General features: G+C 40.2%; 1 protein-coding gene across 3 annotated transcripts in view; it reads left to right on the plus strand.

Annotated features, from left to right (window-relative positions):
• Nucleotides 1-17,877, plus strand: part of rad18 (RAD18 E3 ubiquitin protein ligase) — an 87,952-nt gene extending 70,075 nt beyond the window's left edge. For 2 of the 3 annotated variants that reach the window (XM_055647758.1, XM_055647761.1), the window contains 2 exons: nt 3,632-3,697; nt 15,098-17,877. In XM_055647758.1, the coding sequence (XP_055503733.1) occupies nt 3,632-3,697; nt 15,098-15,185 (154 nt within the window). In that variant the 3' untranslated portion in view covers nt 15,186-17,877. The remainder of the gene's footprint in view (nt 1-3,631; nt 3,698-15,097) is intronic. The other variant, XM_055647759.1, reaches the window with a different exon arrangement.
• The last annotated feature ends 3,103 nt before the right edge of the window (nt 17,878-20,980 follow it).

Genomic DNA, 20,980 nt, shown 5'->3' on the forward strand with positions numbered 1-20,980 from the left:
CATACCACATTTAGAATTTTTTTTCAGGTTAACTAAAAAGCCACCGATAATTTACTTTCTGCTGCAAACATCTATGTGGAATTAATGGACTTAATAAAATGCTGCCTTTTTTTGTAAAGTAGAACTGTTTTGAGAAATCTTGGAATAGTGCTTTAATTCATAAAGAGTTTAAGAAGGAACTGCAGATGCTGGAAAATCCCCAAAAAGCTGGAGAAAAACGGCATCTATGCAGCGAAGAAAATAGGCAACATTTCGGGCCGAAACCCTTCTTCAGAAGAAGAATGTTAAGAAGCATCCGCTGAGTTTCTCCAGCTTTTTTGTGTACCTTTAATTCATAAATCTGTGTATCTGGTATTTCAATGATCCATGACAGTGATACATTGTATTAGACAATGTTATTTTATTCATACCATTTTAATGCCAGATTTGCAACTACTTCATTTTGTGCCAACAATTTTAATCTGGCCATATTCTGCAATGCTACATTCAGGGAAATTGATTCAATTATCCAACTTCTCAGGGCATTCTATCAAGCCAAAGGAATGTTGATTCAGATGCTGCAGTTAGCCTTAATGTATTTATTTTCTTGGGCATCTGAGAAGATTTGGTATGTCCACGAGGATTCAATCAAACTTCAGCAGTCGCATAGAAAGTATCCTGATTGGATGCATTTCAGCCTGGTACGACAACTGCCGTGCTCTTGAATAACTAAATGTGCAAGGAGCGATGAACACAGTCCTGACTATCTTTATGGTGTGCTGCGTCAGGAAGACTGCATGCCACCCTGGCCATTCTCATTTTGCTCACTCTGCCTTCTGGAAGAGGATAGTTTGAAAATTCGGGCATCCAGATCAAAGAACTGCTTTTCCCCCTGCTGCTGTGAGACTACCTAATTCAGTTATTATTTTATTGTATTATTCTTTTGTTGCACTACTTCATATTGCACTAAAATCTTTGAACCATTGTTTTGTCATCTTTGTTGTATGTATTGTTGGATTTATCATTGATGTTGGAAAGAAAATACTCTATGCTTCATTTGAACAATAAATTTAATTCAGCCTGGTGTATATAACAATAAACCAATCTGTTTCTGACATTAATTCACAGATTATGTATGAATAAGCAGTGTTAAAGTGAAAAGATCATTTTCTAATCTGCATTTTGATATGTAAAACTGATCAAGGAGGTAACGAGAAACTAGCCCAGGATACGGACTAGGGTTGAAGTTTGTCTGAAATTCGAGCTAACCCCTTCAGGACTGAAGTTAGGAAGCACTTTGTAGAACGCCTTGACATGCAAAAGGTAGTGGAAGTTTGTAACTCTTCCACAAATAACATTTTATATCAGTTGTCAAGTTTACACATGTGATTGAAAACTTTGCTAATCAAAAGGAATTAAGGGGATTAAGGACAAAGGCAAGTATATGTGGAGACCCAAGAGACAGCAGATGCTGGCATCTGGAGCAAAATACAACCTGTTGGGGAACGCAGCGGGTCAGACAGTAACGGTTGAGGCAAAAGGATAGTGGACGTTTTGGGTCGAGACTGAGAATGTAATGGGGAGACGGCCATAAAAACGATGTCAGCGGCGAAGACGAGTCAGGAACTGGCAAGCCATAAGCCGAACCAAGTGGGAGCAGTTGATGGGCAGATATAGTGCCCTCCATAATGTTTGGGACAAAGACCAATCATTTATTTATTTGCCTCTGTATTTCACAATTTGAGATTAGAAATAGAAAAAATCACATGTGCAGGGCTCTCACTTAACTTTTTTTCTCTGGTGCTAGCCGGGCAACCTCGGCAGCTTTTTAGGTTGCCAAATGACAGTTTAGGTGGTCATCTAAGACGGCTTGCATGAAGCGTGTGATAATGTGCTCGGACGAAGTGCGTAGTTACCCGTCAGAATTATGCTCAATTAAGCATTCACATATTATTTCGCTTCAAATAAAGTCACAAACTAAGCATATTCACCAATCAAGACATGATATATAGCACAATGACATGCAGCAAAATTATAATACAGTATCTCAACTCTTTTTACACATTGCGATGAATGCAATTTCTATTATTCTTTCCACTTCCAAACAAAAATGTGGTTGGATTATTCAGCCTCGGTGAGACCAAGCACAGGCTTGGCGATCGTTTTGCACACACCTCCACTTAGTTCGCAATAACCAACCTGATCTCCCAGTGGCTCAGCACTTCAACTCCCCCTCCCATACCGAATCCGACCTTTCTGTCCTGGGCCTCCTCCATGGCCAGAGTGAGGCCCACCGCAAATTGGAGGAACAGCACCTCATATTTCGCTTGGGTAGTTTACACCCCAGCGGTATGAACATTGGCTTCTCCAATTTCAGGTAGTCCTTGCTTTCTCCCTCCTACCCCTCCCATTCCCAGCTCTCCCACAGCCTACTGTCTCCATCTCTTCCTTTCTTTTTCCCGCCCGCCCCCTCCGACATCAGTCTGAAGAATGGTCTCGACCCGAAATGTCGCCTATTCCTTCGCTCCATAGATGCGGTTCATTCTACAGCAAGACAATGATCCCAAACATTAACTAAAGCAACAAAGGAGTTTTTCAAAGCTAATAAATTGTCAATTTTTGAGTGGCCAAGTCAATCACCCGATCGGAACCAAATTGAGCATGCCTTTTATATGCTGAAAAGAAAACTGAAGGGGACTAGCCCCCAAAGCAAGCATAAGCTAAAGATGGCTGCAATACAGGCATCACCAGAGAAGACACCCAGCAACTGGTGATGTCCATGAATCGCAGACATTGCTGTGTCCCAAACATTATGGTGCCCTGAAATAGGGGGCTATGTATAAGCACTACTGTAATTTCTACATGGTGAAACCAAAATGTACAAAAATGGCCTTTATTAAAATCTGACAATGTGCACTTTAACCACATGTGATTTTTTCTATTACAAATCTCAAATTGCGGAGTACAGAGGCAAATAAATAAATGATGGGTCTTTGTCCCAAACATTATAGAGGGCACTGTATATATGGATAGGTTACAGATATTATTGACTTGCTCAACTACTGAGGAAGCTTAATGCTATTCCTATTCAAATGGTCTTGAATGGTGCTCATTGGAGTTAGTATATAAATCTACTTTGACTTGAAGTACTGTTGTTTATGTTCTATGGAGATTAGTTCCAGGTTCAACTCTGTATTGTGTTGGTTAATATCAGAAAGAATATAAATATACGTACACGCATTTTGATTTTGGATAGGAAGAAATCAGTTGAAGTTCTGTTTAATGACTGGAAAATTGTTATTTGAAATATTGGATGAGGTCAAGGTCATATTAGACACCCTCCTAAACTTACCGCCCTATTTCAAAAGATTGACAGGTATTTTGAGCAGCGGCTCAGTGCCTGCAAGCTCTGATTGAAATGAATCTGTGACTGAAAAGAGTGGATGAATCCAAGTTGACTTATTGCTGCTATTTCTTTGGTTTAGCTTTCTCATCCGAAGGGCTATTGCTCTTGTTAACCACCGGCAAATAAAACACAGTCAAAACCTTTTTGTTGTTTGGAAATATTTACACATCACTTTTCAGTTTGACTGTAGAAAAGTGATGTGAATTAGAATCTGTCTTACTATTGAAACTCTTTAATCTATTTCAGCAGCTCTGACTCAGATATTTGCAGAGATACTGAATATTCCCAGGAGCACGAAGAATCAACAGATATGTGAGTACACTGTTGCAGCTTTTGGCAGACAGAATCCCTTTTAATTTTCAAGATCCATTCTTAGACTTCCCTTCGGACTAATGAGTGAATGTGATGTAAATTAAACATCTGATGCTTTAAAACTTGTTGAAGGTAAGCAAAACAACTAACTTACTAACCTTTGAATTTCGTTGGCAATTATTCTAGTTCTTCAGCTGTGTGGTGCTATGCTGCTAACTTCGCTTTATGAAAGTAGATTTAAAGGGAGGCTGTAGGTTGGGTGAAGAAGAGGAATCACAGTGCAGTAATTAAAGCTGGAGGCCCTGCATTTATGGCTTTTTAAGGAAGCTGGGAAGGGTGAAATACCTTGAGGTACACCAACAAAGAAAATGTACCAGTAAAAATAGAAGAAAAATAAATTATGTCAGGTCTACAAAAGGTTGGATAGGTAATATACTAGTATATAACATTAATTGAGAAGTCTCTGAGTCAACATCCCTCAGAAGATTGTTGATTCACTGATTCTACGCGGTGACTAGGAATTGCGTTCAGCTCAGCAAAGGAGAAAAGGGAGAGCCAGTGGCTGAAGGGAGTGAGATGGAGAAAATTAACTCCAACCCAACAAACTGATAGCATAGTGTTTAAGAGGGAACTGCAGATGCTGGAGAATCGAAGGTTACACAGAAAAGCTGGAGAAACTCAGCGGGTGCAGCAGCATCTATGGAGCGAAGGAAATAGGCAACGTTTCGGGCCGAAACCCTTCTTCAGACTCGTCTGAAGAAGGGTTTCGGCCCGAAACGTTGCCTATTTCCTTCGCTCCATAGATGCTGCTGCACCCGCTGAGTTTCTCCAGCTTTTCTGTGTAAACTGATAGCATAGTTGCCCAGATAAAAGATGAGCTAAATTAGATTACTGCTGAGACTGTGCCGGGAATAGGAATCGTATGGGCATGCCACAGAAAAATGCTGAGGAAGGAGCAGAGAAAAATGGTGGGATATCCTGGAAAAATCAGGCTTACAGTGATGGGAGAAAACTGCAATCAAATGGGCTTATTAACTGATGAGGAAGAAATGGGGAGTTGGTGAAATGATTAGCAGAAACTGGAATTATTGCTGTAATTGTTAAATCCAATTCTCCTGTACCAAGAAGTGGTTATGAAGAAGTAACTTTATAAACATTTCTACTCCCAGCTGTGATCATGATTAGGAAAACATGCCATGCAAACAAGGAATGATCCGATGTGTTACCTTTGCATTATTAAATACCCCACCAAAATTAAATGCTTGGATTCACGTTTAAAAAGGAATCTGAAACTGCCAAGTGGAAGAGAGCAAAATACAGTAAACCCTCATTTTAACGGACCCCTTTATGATGGATTTCGGATATAGTGGATGGACCTGCCGAAGCCACGGTCAGCTCAAACCCTCACCCTGGCTGCTTACAGCTCTGGCTTCCGACGCCACCCCCGACACACAAGGTGCACCATTGAGCCCATTTCACCCACAGTACGGTCCAGTTGATATGGCTGTTGTTGTGGGTAACGTTTTAGTTTTTGGGGACAGCGCTTCCTTCAGGCCGCCGCCACCAACAGTACATCGGTCATCGTGGGGCTTTCCCCCCACCATCGGCTGCTGCTTCTTCTCGTCGGCTGTCGCTTTGTTCGCCCGACTGCTGCCGCTTCCTCCATTTATCGTGTTGCTTCTGTCCACTCGGCCTCTCTCCCCCCCCCCCCGGAGTGCTGGAGTAACTCAGCAGACTAATTCAGGCTGAAAAAGTGTCCAAATTCACCTCTCCTTCCCCCCCCTTTCCCATTTCTCTTCCCTGTGCCCCACCCAGATGTGCACTTATTTCTCCTACAGTCCCACACTCCAATTTCCCCGATGTCCTTCCACCTACATACCTCCCTCTGGTTTCACTTTTAATGCCTCTCATCTCCTTGTATCACAACTTGTCTTTTCATCACTGGTCTTTGTCCAATCATCTGCCAATTAAACCCCCCTCACTTGTTTTAATCTATCTCTTGCTCGGCTTTATCCCGCCTCCACCTCTCATCCAGATTTCTCCCCCCTACCACAATCAGTGTGAAGAAGGGCCCCAACCCCGAAACATTGCCTATACATATGCTCCAGCAATGTTGCCTGACCCCACAGTAGCTCTAGCACTTTGTGTCTTTTTTTAATTATCCCATTGCTACTTGGGGATCTTGTTATCATGAAAAGTGCTTGGTTGGTTTTGGCATGTTTTTTGGGAAAATATAAAAGCATAAATAAACATGTAAAGGCTATTATTTTTAGCTAAACAAAGAATTTATGAGAAACTGCCTACTTGAAAAAAGTATTGTGTTTAGTGCTCTCAGACATTCAGCATCGTGGAAGGTCACATTCAAGAATTTATCCCAATCATAGGAAGGTAAAAAGTACACTTTGTTAGTTCCTGCTGAGTCCATATTCCTGACATTGTAGCATCTCCCGTGACCATTTCAACTTGGTATGTAAATTACCACCTTTGCATCAAACTCGTGTCAAATTGGCAGTGAATTACTTAACAAGGAATAATCTCTGTCAATAACATAGATGTTTTCAGAACACTGTGATGGGCTTTTTAAAAAAATGTCTTGACTGTTATCAATAATAACGTATTTCATATGCTGACAGGCTCTTCTGCGCTTCATGATGATTAAACTCCCATGTCCATTAATGTGTGACAATGCTGGATTTAATTTAATGTTATAATGTGAAAAGACAAATTCATGATAATCACACAGTTAAAATGTAAAGACAGACCGTAAAACACTTGGGTGCGCGAGAGAGAACTGCTAGTGTTTGTGTTCGTCCTAATTTTATTTTTAGTTTTTCCAGGTGGTTTTGTAGACAGGAAAATGCTTCTGTGGAGAATAGACAAGTAAATAAAAAGTTAGATGTCATATTTTTAATATATACTAGACTAAGTGGGACCCGTTGGGTCCCTGTCACATTGCTGGAGTCCCCCAACGCAACCCTTTCCCAACGCAATAGTCCACCACTCACCCGTTCCCCCAACTCAACCCATTCCCCCAATGCAATATTCCAACACTCACCCATTGCCCCCAACTGCGCAGGGTCTGCTCATTTTCCCTTATTCACCCTTCCTCATTTTAAACTTAAATAAAAATGCAATTGCTCTTGCTAGGGCTGGCAGGACTCAGTGCACTGGGATTGCAACATTGTAGCGGGCAGGGCTACAATCCCATTGTGACATCATAGCTGTAACTGCCGACGCAGTTTTCTCCACGACTCGGGGTGGGGGACGGGCTGAGCAGTCTGGAGCCGGGCGTCAGGGGTGTTGGGCCGAGCGGCTCGGAGCCCCGGATGCCGATCTCTCTCCCCGCGGACCCTAAGCAGCAGATCCAGCCTCAGCACCCAGGCCCAGGTCGCCGGCGCGTCCTCTCCACGGCCCTGGTCCTCGCATCGGCTCCAACCCTATCCTTGCTCTTGGTCCCACTCCTATCCATGCCGGAGCGGTAGGCCTGAAGCAGCCGACGCAGCCTTAGAGCCCAGGAGTGGGTCGCCGGCGCGGCCTCTCCTGGACAGGCTCAACCCCATCCTTGCCCCCGGTTCCGCTCCTATCTTTGCCGCAGCGGCAGGTCGCCCCCGGACCCCGCACCAGCACCAACTGCATCCTTGCCTCCAGTTCCGCTCCTATCCTTGCTGGAGTGGCAGGCGAAAGGAAAATTAGATGGCGGTCTGAAATTCTGCAAAGGCCAGAACTGTGGATGAGGACCCTTTGGGTGTCCTTTGTGTTGCCAGTCAAGTAAAGACGGCAATTGGGGGCACTGTTTTAATTATTTCTAGGATAAACATGTGAATAACTTATAAAATATAACATCAATCTGAATGAAAGTTGGCACAACACACCACAGGACAATGGTAAGGTGGTGCAAATATTGTAGCGCTATCGTGTACCATTTTGGCATAATTCAAGGCATCAGGGCATGAGACACAGACAGACTCACAGGCAGACTCACAAACAAACAAGATGAGAGTTTTAGTAATATACCAGACTAAGTGGGACCTGTTGGGTCCCAACTTCACACAGGAGGGCTGGTTCCCCAACACAATATTCCACCTCTCTACCAATTCCAAGATTGCTGGCCAGTGTGGGGATGGTGGGGGGGGGGGGCTTTCTGGAGTGCTAGTATGGGTGTTGTGGGCCGAAGGGACTGGTTTCCAGAGGGCTAGTATGGACATTGTGGGCCGAATGGATTCTTGGGCTGGAAGCTCAGTCACAGACCTGGCAGCTCAAAAACTGCCCGAGATTCTGCCGAAAACAGGTGAGAGAGAAGGGGGAGAGGGTGGACAGTCAATTTTAGACATTTTCATCTTTTTTTACAGTTGTAAAAGGCACGCAGTTGCAAAAGGCACACATTTCAATAGCCACACAGTTACAAAAGGCACAGTTTAAAAACACATAAAGGGAACTCACAGGTCAGTATTCTCAGTGTTCTGTAGATTTCCAGCTCAGACTGACAATTGTGACCCTCCCCCTCCCCCATCTTGTGGAGACTGAGCCACGCCCACACTTCCGTGTTTTATTACTCCTCCCCCTCCCACCTGAATGGGCGTGGCCTTCATGGTGTGATTGACAGGAGAGAAAATCTCAACATTATTTAAACATTAATAAGTCTTTTCTTTTGAATCGATGGGAAAAATACTCTGGCCCTGACAGCTGGCGGTGGACTCTGAGTAAGGTGGCCAAAATCACAGCCGTAAGTGGTCGCGTTTTTTCTAAAATCAATATACAGTGCAAACAGGAATTGGTCAAATTTAGACTTTTAATTACATCGATATATATAGATGGATAGATAACAGAATAAGGGTCTTATCTTCTGTTTCACACAATTAATTATTTAATCCACCTTCCACGCTAAACTTGCCTTTGTTTGATTCTATAGATATTGTCCAGTGCAGATAGGTTATTTTCCAGAGAACAATGATGAGAAAGTGCTGTTGGCAATTAATTTTCTTTCAGAAAACCCAAGGGGAGGGTGACAAATCAAATCACTGTACCTATTACGCATTTTTGATCATAGTACTGATATATGGAATTACAATGTTTTTGAAATAATTGGCAACATGCTTGTTTATTCTCGATACCTGAGCCTCCATAATCATCTTGTGTGGAGCATTTCAAAGAATCAGCACCCAGTGAGTGGAGACATTTATTTGCAGCTATGTACTGATTGCCCAATTCCTCATTCTGAGTCTATAACTGTGGTCGAGAAATTTAAACCAAGGGAGACATCAATTCTGTATTAACCCTGTCAAATCCCTCAATAACTTTGTTGTGACATGAGAGAGGTTACGCAGTTTGAAGCACACTCTCACCATGAGTGCAAATACTACAAAAGTTTTGGCGGTGGAATCGAGTTTTAAGAGTACAAAACAGAATTTGACCCCTTATGTCTGTTGATGTATAACTAATGCTGTTTAAATATTATTCATGTTTAGGCCTCAAGTGAATTACTTGAATTTGTCATAGACTCAGCAGAGCGTTTTGTTTGTTTCTTTACTTTTTCAATCGCCTTTTTTTATTATTGATTACAATTTTGGATTGCAGTACTCCTTTGCCTACTGCCTATCAAGTGTAGATGGTCATACTAAATATTTGAATTCATTCATTCTGGACTATTTCACAAATTCTAAATGAATTATTGCCCACATATATGACTTAAATAATCTGCATTGGTATTGATTTATTAATGTTGCAAGTACCAACAAACAGCAAAACTTTTGTTTTTGTGCTATCCACTCAAACCATATTATATCAGACACAAGGTGCTTGGAGTGACTCTCAAGGTCAGGCAGCATCTCTGGAGAACCTGGATAGCTGACATTTCAGGTTGGGACCCTTCTTCAGACCATGTTGTCCAGAGATGCTGCCTGACCCTCTGAGTCATTCCAGCACTTTGTGACATTTATTGTAAACAGCATCTGCAGTTCCTTGTGTCTTCATATTACACCTTTGTGCAATCAAACCATACACAAATACAATAGGTAGTGCAAAAAGAGCAAATACCAATAAGGTATTACAGCATGAATGCTACAGTAGCAGTGAAAGTGCAGATTTAAAAAAGTGCAGCTGCCAATTTGAGGTAGACAGGGAGATGGAACTATGCTCTTAGCTAATGAGAGGTCTGTTGAGTAATCTGATAATGGCGGGGAAGAAGCTGTTCTTGAACCTGATGACATGTGATTTCAAGCTTTTATATCTTATGCTCATCGAAAGAGGGGAGAAAAGGGAATGACTGGAGAGAAAATGGTCTTTCATTATGTGTAGGAAAGAACTGCAGATGCTGGTTTAAATCGAAGGTAGATAAAATGCTGGAGTAACTCTGCGAGACAGGCAGCATCTATGCAGAGAAGGAATGAGGGACGCTGAGTTACTCCAGCATTTTATGTACTTTCGACTTAAACCAGCATCTGCGGTTCTTTGTGAAGTGTAGATGGAGTCAAGGGGGGAGGGGGGGTTGAGGAGTGGGTAGTTTTTGTGGTGGATATATCTGCAACTCTGCAATTTCCTGTGGTCTTGAGTAGAGCTGTTGCCGTATGAAGCTATGATGCCTTACAATGAGATGCTTTTTTTGTGTATGGTTTGATTGCACACAGGTGTAATCACCTCACAATGAGATGCATCTGCAGAAGTTGATAAAGAGTCATTGGAGACATGCCAAACTTCTTTAGTATTCTGAGACGTTGGTGTACTTTGTAAGCTTACAACCCAGTGGTATGAATATTGATTTTTCTAATTTCAAGTAACTCCTGCACTCCCTCTTCCTCCACTCCTCCCCCACCCAAGTCGCACCAGTTTCCCGTTCACACCTAGCAAACAGCTAACAATAGCCTGTTTCCTTTATCATTGTTACTTTTTTGCATATCTTTCATTCATTGTTCTACATCTCTCTACATCACTGTCTATATCTCTCATTTCCTTTTCCCGTGACTAGTCTGATGAAGGGTCTCCCATTCCTTCTCTCTAGAGATGCTGCCTGTCCCGCTGAGTTACTCCAGCATTTTGTGTCTATCTTCGGTTTAAACCAGCATCTGCTGTTCCATCCTACACAAGTAGGAATTAGCTACTAGCAAAATGGAATTGGGAGCAGAGCATTTCAAATTCTCATCAGAATTGGGAAGTAGTCTGTAATTTGAATTGCCATTGCTTAAATCGGAAGCCAGGAGGTTTTTGATAAAGGGTAAGAATTAAAATTCACATCCTAACCACCCTCCCCTTCTCCTTGATCCAAATTCTCTTATATCCCCTTCATATCCCAGCTCCCCATCCCGATTACCCCACATTTTGGTACAACCTCTGCATTCTCCTGTTACCAGCCGATACTGGCCGGTCCCTGATTCCATTCCCAACTCGTTGTTCTATCTCCTGATCCTATCTGGCTAATCTGTACTCCTAATTCACATTTGTCATCTCCACTCCTGAATCCAACTTGCAGACCCTTGTCCCCTATACAAATTGACATTCACCAGTGCAAGATCCCCATCGTGTCTTCAATTGCTGATCACTGTTAGCCCTTGTCTCCCTATAGCATAAGCCTGTTGAGACGGTGCCAACATCTCATATCCTGTCTCACGAGAGGAAGATGGAATATTTTCACCTGTGAAAATATGCAAGTTCTTGCCTGTTGTAATTGTGGTTCAAATCATGGGAATCCCTGGGCCTGACTGCTCATCTGGTGGATATAGAACCAGGAAGGCTCCAAGAATATGGGCATTGAGAGCAGACACATGAAGGAACATGCAAAAACAATGTTTCCATATTCTATTATGCTGCTATAAGTAAGAATGTCGTTGTTCTGTTTGGGATATATGCCAATAAAACACTCTTGATGTAACTTCTCCATTTATTAATCCCTCCTCTATCCTTTAAAATGCCTCTTAACACTTCGGTCATAGGTTGATACGAATGTATTTAGGTTTAAACTATTTTAGGCTGTGGGCCGAGCATCAAAAATGTGTCTAGAAATCGGTTTTCGTGACCCAAGTCACCAAACTACATGATATTTTCCACAGATATAGATGAAATATAATTGAGAAGGATGTCATAACTCATCATTGCCAAAAGCTGCACATTAATTAATTAAACTAATTAGAAAATGAAATCGGGAAAGTAAACGCCATCTAGTGGCCAATGCCCGTATTGCACCATGGGCAGCCTATTTCCTTGTTGAAGTCCATTAAAACTATATATTATTATACCAAATTAACATCCACCACAGTGAGTTCACCAGGGACCTCCTCACTGTGATGGAAGGCAAAAGTCTTAAGTCTTTGTCTCATCCCTTCTTATTCTCCCTCTGCGCCGAGGCGATCCAGGCTTCAGATGTTGTGACCCGGCCGGGCGATGGTAAGAAATGTCAGTCCCGCGGCTGAATCCGAGCTCCACGAACGGGCCGGTTCAACTCCACGGGCCGGGGTGGTCGAAGCTGCGGCCCTCCAGTCCAGCGCACGCAGCGGTTGTTGCGGGAGAACAGGTCACCAACCTGTGACTGTGAGCTCCCGACGATGTCGTCCACTGGGCCCGCGGTCGGGTCGGGTGGCCGCTGCCTCTGCCGCTGCCCCAGCTGTGAGGCCGGGTCGCCGCTGCCTCTCATTTTTTCACATTATAAAAGGGTGCAATTAAATTAATTATAGTCCATACAGATAGATTTTCATACATTTAGACTTTAGATGTTACCTTTCAGTTCCAGTTGATTCACAAAGCTTGACTGCAGCACCTCAGCAGCGACTTTGCTTTCTAGACTTTCTTCCTCTTCTATCCACTTAGCAGCACATTCTTCAGCCTTCTTAATGCTTTTCTCACTAAATTCAATTACCCTGCTGCAAGTTTCCATGACGTGTATTCCACAGAACTAGAAAGAACCTTCATCGGAATCTCCAATAAAACAGGCATCAGTGAAGTCCTCTCAGCTGTGTTGTGTGCTAGCCTGATGCAAAGCCCGTGATTGGTCAACTGGCATACAATGTTAAACGTGCTTTGATTGGACTAAAAATACCCAAAATATTTCAGTTTTTTCACTAATTTAATAAAAATGTGCAAGTCTTGTTCATGACGAGTTTCAGGGGTGATTTCTATAATATTTTTACACAATATGTGAAAATTTCATGTACTTAGGTCACGAAACACTGGAATAAAGCTCCTCGGCCCACAGCCTATTTGTGCTGAAGATTGAAAACCTGCAGCAACTATTCTCATTCTCATGTCTTAGGTTTATAGTAATCTTATTGCACATAGCTATGACATATTGCATACCATACGTAATGACTGGAAATTCCTGCTGATATATCAAATAATGAATTATGTATTTTTAAAAATCTTGCAATTTTTCTCTCTGCCTTTTCTGCATGATACATCTCTCAAGTATTAATCAATAACGATGGTAAACATTAAAATGAAAATTGATGCTTCTTGCATTGTGTTGCAACTTTGTTTAAAATATTCCCATCCAGTTTGTGTACATAATGACCACAGTCTGGAAGCCTGTGTGGTCTGATAAAATGCACATCAGCAGTGTTAGGTTCATTAATCTATGAAAACAAGTGATAATGGTCACAAAGAGACCATCTTTCAAATTAGTAAGTGACTTTGTTGAAAGGCAATCATCACTCCACTAGATCTTCTTATCGAGTCGACATCACAAGATTAGGAATTGTTCAGCCAGTCTAAACACACTTCTCGGCATCTGCATACAATTGCGTCTTGCACTTCTTGTGGAAAGATTGGTGGAAACAGGGCCGCAACTCTTTCCTTGACCCCACTCCACTAGATAATGAAGAAGGAATTAAAAAAAAAAAAATTGATACGCAATTACTCTGTGTAACAATGAGGCATTTGGCACTTTTGGAGACAAGCCACTTCAAAATTGGAGAACAGAAATTGTTGATTGCCAATCTGGTTCAGCTGTGATTGCAAAATTAGATAACTTGTCTTAATGTAAAATTCACATTTAGTGTTTAATTTTTTTTGCAGCAATGATTTTGATAAACAATTATTGTCTTACATACAAAGGATCAGAGTGGTCATTCAGCCCAATGAGTTTGTTCTGCTTTTCTATTAGCTCATAGCAACGATATAAGAAAGAAAATACAAAATGTGGCTATATGGTAAAACTGGTCGCATGTCTAAGTCTGAGTTTGCATTTGAATCCCAAAATCCTGGGGCAAATTACGCCCAAGTGGGACAGGCCCTTATGCTTGTTTTTGAGCGGGTGGACACCGTGGATTTCTGCACTCTCTTCTCTGGGTTACCTATCTACTTTCTGCCGGTACCTTACCTGGGAACCCCTCACTGTAACTCCTACTTATTGCGCTCTCATTTTCTCAGACGCTATTCCTACTGCACTAAGACGAAGGAATAGTTATTCCTGACTGAGCTAACACAACTACCCTCTAAGTGAAAAGTTGCCCCCTGAGGTCCTTATAAAAACTCTTCCCTCTCACCATAAGCACACGTCCTCGCAGAAAAAAGATGATGAGCATTCGCGTTATTCGTGCCATCATGTTCATCTCTCAGCCTTCCAAGCTTCAAAGATAAAAGTCCTAGCCTGTCCAACTTTCCTATAGTTAGGCAATCTGAATTGCACACAGATTTCAAGTATGTCTCGCCAACACTTAGGAGCATCATGATGTGCCAACTTTTATACTCAATATCTTTCCCAATGAAGGCAGATGTGCCAAAAACTACCATCACACATTGTTACCCTGATTTACCACATTTAGAAACCATTCTGTACTCCCAGATCTCTCAGTTCTGCAATACTCCTAGGGCTCTACCATTTATTGTGTAAGTCCTACGTTTGTTTCAACTGCTAAAGTGCAACATGTTATACCTGTCAGAGTTAAATTCCATTTGTCATTTTTTGGCCCACCTTCCAACTATTTTAACCCTTGTCATACAGTTAGAGAAACAAGTCAATGTTTCAAGTTGTTCCTTTGTCAGATTTTGAATTTTTTGCAGTTTTCTGATGATTTTCATTTCTCTATAAGCTATTCATGTTTTCCCCATTATGATCCCAGAGTGCAGGTGCTGTTCTGTTTCGGGACACATGACAATAAAACACTCTCTTGACTCTCTCTTTCATCAAAAGTATGATCTTCCTAGTCTGTGTGCCCCAGCAATTTCACATCTAAATTTACCAAGCTTTAGGAAAGCCCTCCTTTGTCACTCTATTCAGTTTTATGGGTACACAGGAGTTCAACTAGTGTGAATCTACATCCCACTTTCCAGAGTCACATTCACTTGACTCGCCCAGTGTTGAGGCACCTTGCTTTTAAACTTATGGAATTCTATGAGTTTTTGCACCATCAGCCAAATGGTTTATTGCAACTGAGCCAAATAAAACATGTTATTAATTTAATTTTCTTTAAATTTCAGGCAATTGTCAAATGTGAACACTGGGAAAAGGAAAATGAGAGAACCGTTCAAGAAAAAGAGTTCTATAAATAAGCGGGCAAGGATGTGAGCATTCCTACAAGAAACATGACAAGCTTGCAATGAATATTGTGTTAATAAAGAAAATGTAGTTTTAATCTGTGTACACTCAACATTTAACAATTACGCATTGATGTGTGAACGGTGGTGGTATAAATACGCTATCTTTAATTATTGATAAAGAAGTAGGAATATTCTTGGAATATTCTCCGCTGGACTTTTACTCTCTAGACTTTTAGTAACTTACAGGTTTAAGGAAAATATCCGAAAAGTGTCGAAAAAGCCAGGATGAAGGCAGATAACTCACGTAACAGGATTAAGGGATTAGTTTAAATCCTTCTTAGTACATGTGGTTTATATCAATAAGGTTACAACTAAGAATAGTGTACCAATAATTTCATTGCTATATTTGATTGCTGTTGTCCTCTATTTGCTACATATTGATATAGGTTAATAATTTCTTATGCTACAGTGCACAGTCCCCTTTTTCTATATATTTTGATTCTTTCATCTTGCTCTTCAGTGATCTCTTTAATTGATTTAATTGAAAGAAAAATTTGGGCAAAGATCATCTTTGGTCACCAGTACTACATGTCTGATGTATTTTGTTGCCAGTAGGAATCACCTTCACAAGTTTTATTTCACAATGAAACTAAATGTTTGGGAGGTATATAAAATGAAAGTAAATAATTGTGTACGTATTCAGGACTATTGGCAAGAGCTCATTAATGTTAAATTGTCAATTTTTTACTCTAGGCAGTACATACCATTACTTAAAGGCTACTTTTTGATCACATACCGAATAGTCAGTGGACACATCAATATCATTTGAAGTGTCTGCAGTGAATTTGGCTCTTCGCCAGTGATGAGAATAATCACAGTAGCAGTCAATTAGCATCCTCAGCCTGCGATTCAGATAAGAGACATCATTGTGTTTTAATCACGCAGCTATAATCATGGTTGGATGATTTGATTTTACAGTGCCTTGAAAAGAAAGTTGGAGGAACACAAAAAGTAATAATGGCTTGGTAGGGAATTTAAAAAGGTAAATGGAAGAGCAAGTTCAGTAACAGCTGCAGGTTACTGAGTGAAATTGCATGCTTTCAAAGTGACACATAAGCCATGGATCTCATGGTAGCCACTTGGTTATTTGCCCAATGTACTTGTTTATTACTGGGATATGTTTTGGCCTGTGACCAGATAGTTTTAGCCAGTATATTTTATTCAACTGCATACAGCTTGGATGTGGTAAATGAGACGATACAAAAATGAGCAACCAAGTATTTGATTGATTTTCTTACAACTGATTTTTATTTAAAATTGTTTATGTCAAAACATATAGCATATTTTATTTATATATTTGGAGGGGGTTAACTTTGGTCACTTAACATTGTAGTTAAGTGTAAAAACTAGATTACACTTCCTTTGCGAAGTTTGCTATTTTATTTTTACTGAAGACCTTTGCTGTTACTTCCTAGCTCTTTCTCTTTTCAAAAGGTTATATGAATCATTGACATAACTGTGTTGTACAGTATTGAGATGCAGATGCAAGTATATGTAAGTTGAGCAAGTGTGAACACAAGTAACCAAGTTTGCAAGCACATAGCCAAGATGTGCACACCTGAAGCAAAGTTCACCCCTGGCAATTGTCTCATTGCACCAGACATTGAAAGTTGAGAGGTAATTCTTCATACAAGATACTTTTTTTAAAAAAAAAGCACTGACTCTAAAGTAACTTTATTTTTACCACATGGTATTGATGAAATGTGGTTTAATCTCTTTGATTATGTGAATTCCTCAGTATATGTGGGCTCTCAGTATCTGTTTGTGTATTTTACTTATGAGAATGATAAATTGACATGAATTACAAGGTATGAATATGAATTAACATAGCTCATCTGGAATAAAGATAAGGAATAGTTGGATCCTTAGTTGTGCATTTTACTGATAGTTGTATGAATCTTGCATCATCTTCTAGCCTTTCTGGTGTTTAAACTTAAGATGAGTTTTCATTATACAAACACATAAAGTTTTATAATATTAGCCAACCATCATCAAACGCACATGTGTTCCACCTAGCAATAATTTAGGATGTTACCAAACACAAGATTAATGTATCATTTAGTATATTGTATCCAATGTTATCAATTAAATTACATAATGATAAAAATACCATTGAACCCCAAGTAATTTGCTTTGCACACTGTTGATATTTCACTATTAATTCTATGACCCATGCCAGGCCTGCAAACGCCATTACTTCATTTTTAGCTTTGAAAGCATTGCTTTTCTACGTTCATACTTCAAATGGGGATGAAATAAGAATTTCACAGTGAACGCTAACAGATAGATCTCTTCCCGATTCCTTGCCGTACATAAAGTTGATAGCTATCGCTGGAACTGAGATCAAAACAAGTTAGTCTAAAGCTAAGAACAATTGTGAATTTCTCAGTATACTTTTTAAGAGCTATCGTAGCATTTTCATAATCATTTGTTTGGCATATGTGTGATTTTCTTTTACTGCTCAGGTTAAATGTATTCTTTCACAGAAAATTGAACAAAATTTAACAGTAGAGGATAAAGGAAAGATAGTATATTCTATAAAATATGCGTGTGGGCTATAGTTTGCAGACTCTAATTAAATTGTTTGCTGAGTAAATACATTTGTAAGTTGTTTGCTCTTTGTAATCTCCTCGTGTAATAAAAAACAGTGTGTATAATTATCCAAATGCTGTTCTGACATTACCCTCACAGAACTATATTATAGCTTGTTAAAATGACATAGTGTTTGGGTTTGTTATTTTTGGGTTCTTATTCTCTTTGCTCCTTTTTTAAGTTGAAGTGGGTGAGAGGAGGGTGGTTGTCAGACAGGTTTTACGTGAATATGTTTGCTTTCATCTTAAGGTCAGATCTCTCCTCCTTCATCTAAAAGAATCTAACAGACCTTAATGAGTGCTTTATAAAATCACCGTCATTGTTAAATGATTGGAGTTATTTCAACCATTATGCTGCTTAGTTGTCCTGATGTATTAACACTGCTGTATCATCCTTCTCTAGAGATGGAGCAGTTTTACTATAAGAACTTGAGAAAAATGTTATAGCAAAATCTCTTTTTGCATACAGTTCAGTAAAAGTCATACTACACAAAGGCACAATCATACTTAAGTACAAGTGTAAGAAAGTAGATTGCACTGAGGTTGTATATCTAGTTAACAGAATCTCTCCAAACTGCAGAAAAAAAAGACCCATAAAATAAGTTTCCTCTTTAATACCTGGCATGTTTGATAGGAACTTATTGTCTTGAATTAAAATGGGATTGATGGTATCATCAAATGTAGCCTAATTACAATATGGACATGAAACTTTTCATCTGAAGTCATCATCAATATAAATAATAAATCACCATGGGTAACATCTAATATCAATATCAATAACAGAAAATATGCTGATTCAATTACATCATTGTACAGGGACAGCATTTATATAAACTTCAGTTTCAGTGTAAATTAGATTTAATTTACCTGAATCTGTTGCAGGTTATGATAAATCCTGATGAATAGAACAATGGCCAGATGTTGTGTCTTCCTTAATGCTACTTGTTCAATTAATCCGCATTCTGTTCATAATTATTATTGACCATGGACAATAAACTTGGGGGAACTGCCAAAACATTCATGAATCAAAATCAAAAGCATGCTGGAAGTAAATACAAAATAATGAGCAGTCTTGTTGTTCAACCTTTGTTTAACCTTTTAGACATGAAAGTAAATTAAACATTGTCTGGATTTGTGTGGTTTGAAAAATGAATACTTCAGTATTCTATTCCAATATCAGGGCATTGTATAACTGTTCTCCAATGGCTTGAACAACTGGAAAGTTATTTTTAGACTATTTTTAGGCTTTTCAAATAAAACAATGATTTTGATGCATGTTTGTCCAATATTTAATAAATAAAGAAAGAAAATACTGTAACCCTCAGCAGATCAGGACACAGCATTAGGAGTTATTGTCTCATAGTTTACCTGAAAACCCAGAGAAAGGAGGGAAGGGCAGTGTGTGTGAAGTGAGGGAAGGTGAGGAAAACAACAATGTTGTTTTTAGGTTAGGTTAGAAAATTTAAGAAACTTCAGTGTAGCTGAATTTTAGATATATTGTAACATTAATGGCATTTAGAATGACTTGGCAGTTCTCCATTGCAAATATATTCATGAATGAGAGATTTATAGTTGCCTGGCTAACATTGTCTTGGCAATATATATATTTCTGTCTGTATATTTACCTTTCCAATAGGGCAGTTGGCCAATAATTCCTACTGACGGCTTCTCATAGATGTTACTGAATTATTTAGCTCATCACTTTTTTTGAACTTTCCCATAGATGCCCACTCATGTCCAACTGTAAGCATACAGCCAAAGGTGCGACTTTAGAACAATACTGAGGAGGTTCTACACTATTGGAGTAAATATATCCATAAAAACACATGAAACAGATTGGGGGAAATACAACATGCAGTGCCATTCTTTTGAACAGCTGTATGGTTGCTGAGAGTCTTGGGCATTCTTCAACCAATGGTTCAATGGTACTTTATTGCCACATATGCGTAGGTACAGTGATAATCTATTTTTGCATACAGTTCAGTAACAGTCTTACTATACAAAGGAACAATCATACTTAAGTACAAGTGTAAGAATGTAGATTAAGCTGAGGTAGTATACAAGAGTCACCACGTTTCTGGCTCCATCTTGTCCCCTTCAAGTTCAGCGTTTATACTGGGGTATTAAATACCATTGTCCTGGCAGTGGTACTGATTTGGAGTTACAGGCAATGGCCTGGCGATGTTGATGTCCTCCACTGCTGCTTCACTGTTCTGTGCTACTGCAGGTGGTGTCGCTCAGCCACTTGGATTGGCACCTTATCTAATCGAGTCCCAGGCTGCTGCATGGCCTCCAGCAACCCACTCCACTTACACCTCGATTCGAATAGATTGACTCGCGAAAGCACTGTCCCTAACCTTAGAAGGCCACCGCTCGGCCTCCATGCCCCAGGGTACCTCCCGCAGCTAATCTTGAAACACCCAGAGCACCACTGAATCAGCCTTCACATCACTTTTTCAACAGACTTGTGTAATATGAATTGCTGCCACATTTGTTCCAAAACAACATTAATTGCACTAACAAGAAATTCATTGGTGTTGAGCATTGAGAGAAAGGGTAGGCTAGGACTTTATTCCTTGGAGTGCTCAAAGCTGAGGGGTGATCTTATAGAGACGCATAAAATCATGAGGAGGAAATATAGGCTGAATGCATATGGCTTTTACCCAAAGTAGGGGAATCAAGAACCAGAGGAATATAGGAGGGAAAGATATAACCTGAGGGGCAACTTTTTCACATAGGGTGGTGGGTATGTGGAATGAGCTGCCAGAGGAAGTAGTTGAGGTCAGTACTATAACACCATTTAAAAGGTATTTGGACAGGTACATGGATAAGAAAGGTTTACAGGGATATAGGCCAAATGCAGGCAGGTGAGACTAGCGTAGATGGGGGTCTTGGTTGGCATAGGCAAGTTGGGCCAAAGCGTCTGTTTCTTTGCTACATTCCCAATATTTATGATTTTTGGTAATAACTGTTATGTTGTGAAAAGTTCTATCCATGCGCGTTCTTTTTTTCTTTGAATTCATTTCTGGGTCTCCCTCGCTTTAAAATTAATATGAAGTGGAAATGTTTCCATTACGTCAATACCAAGAAGATAGAACTGTGTACTACCAGAGACTTGTCCTCTATTGCTTGAATTATGTCAAACCTAATACATCATGGACTCTATCGAGCA

This window comes from Leucoraja erinacea, chromosome 16 (genome assembly GCF_028641065.1).
Source record: "Leucoraja erinacea ecotype New England chromosome 16, Leri_hhj_1, whole genome shotgun sequence".
NCBI lineage: Eukaryota > Metazoa > Chordata > Chondrichthyes > Rajiformes > Rajidae > Leucoraja > Leucoraja erinaceus.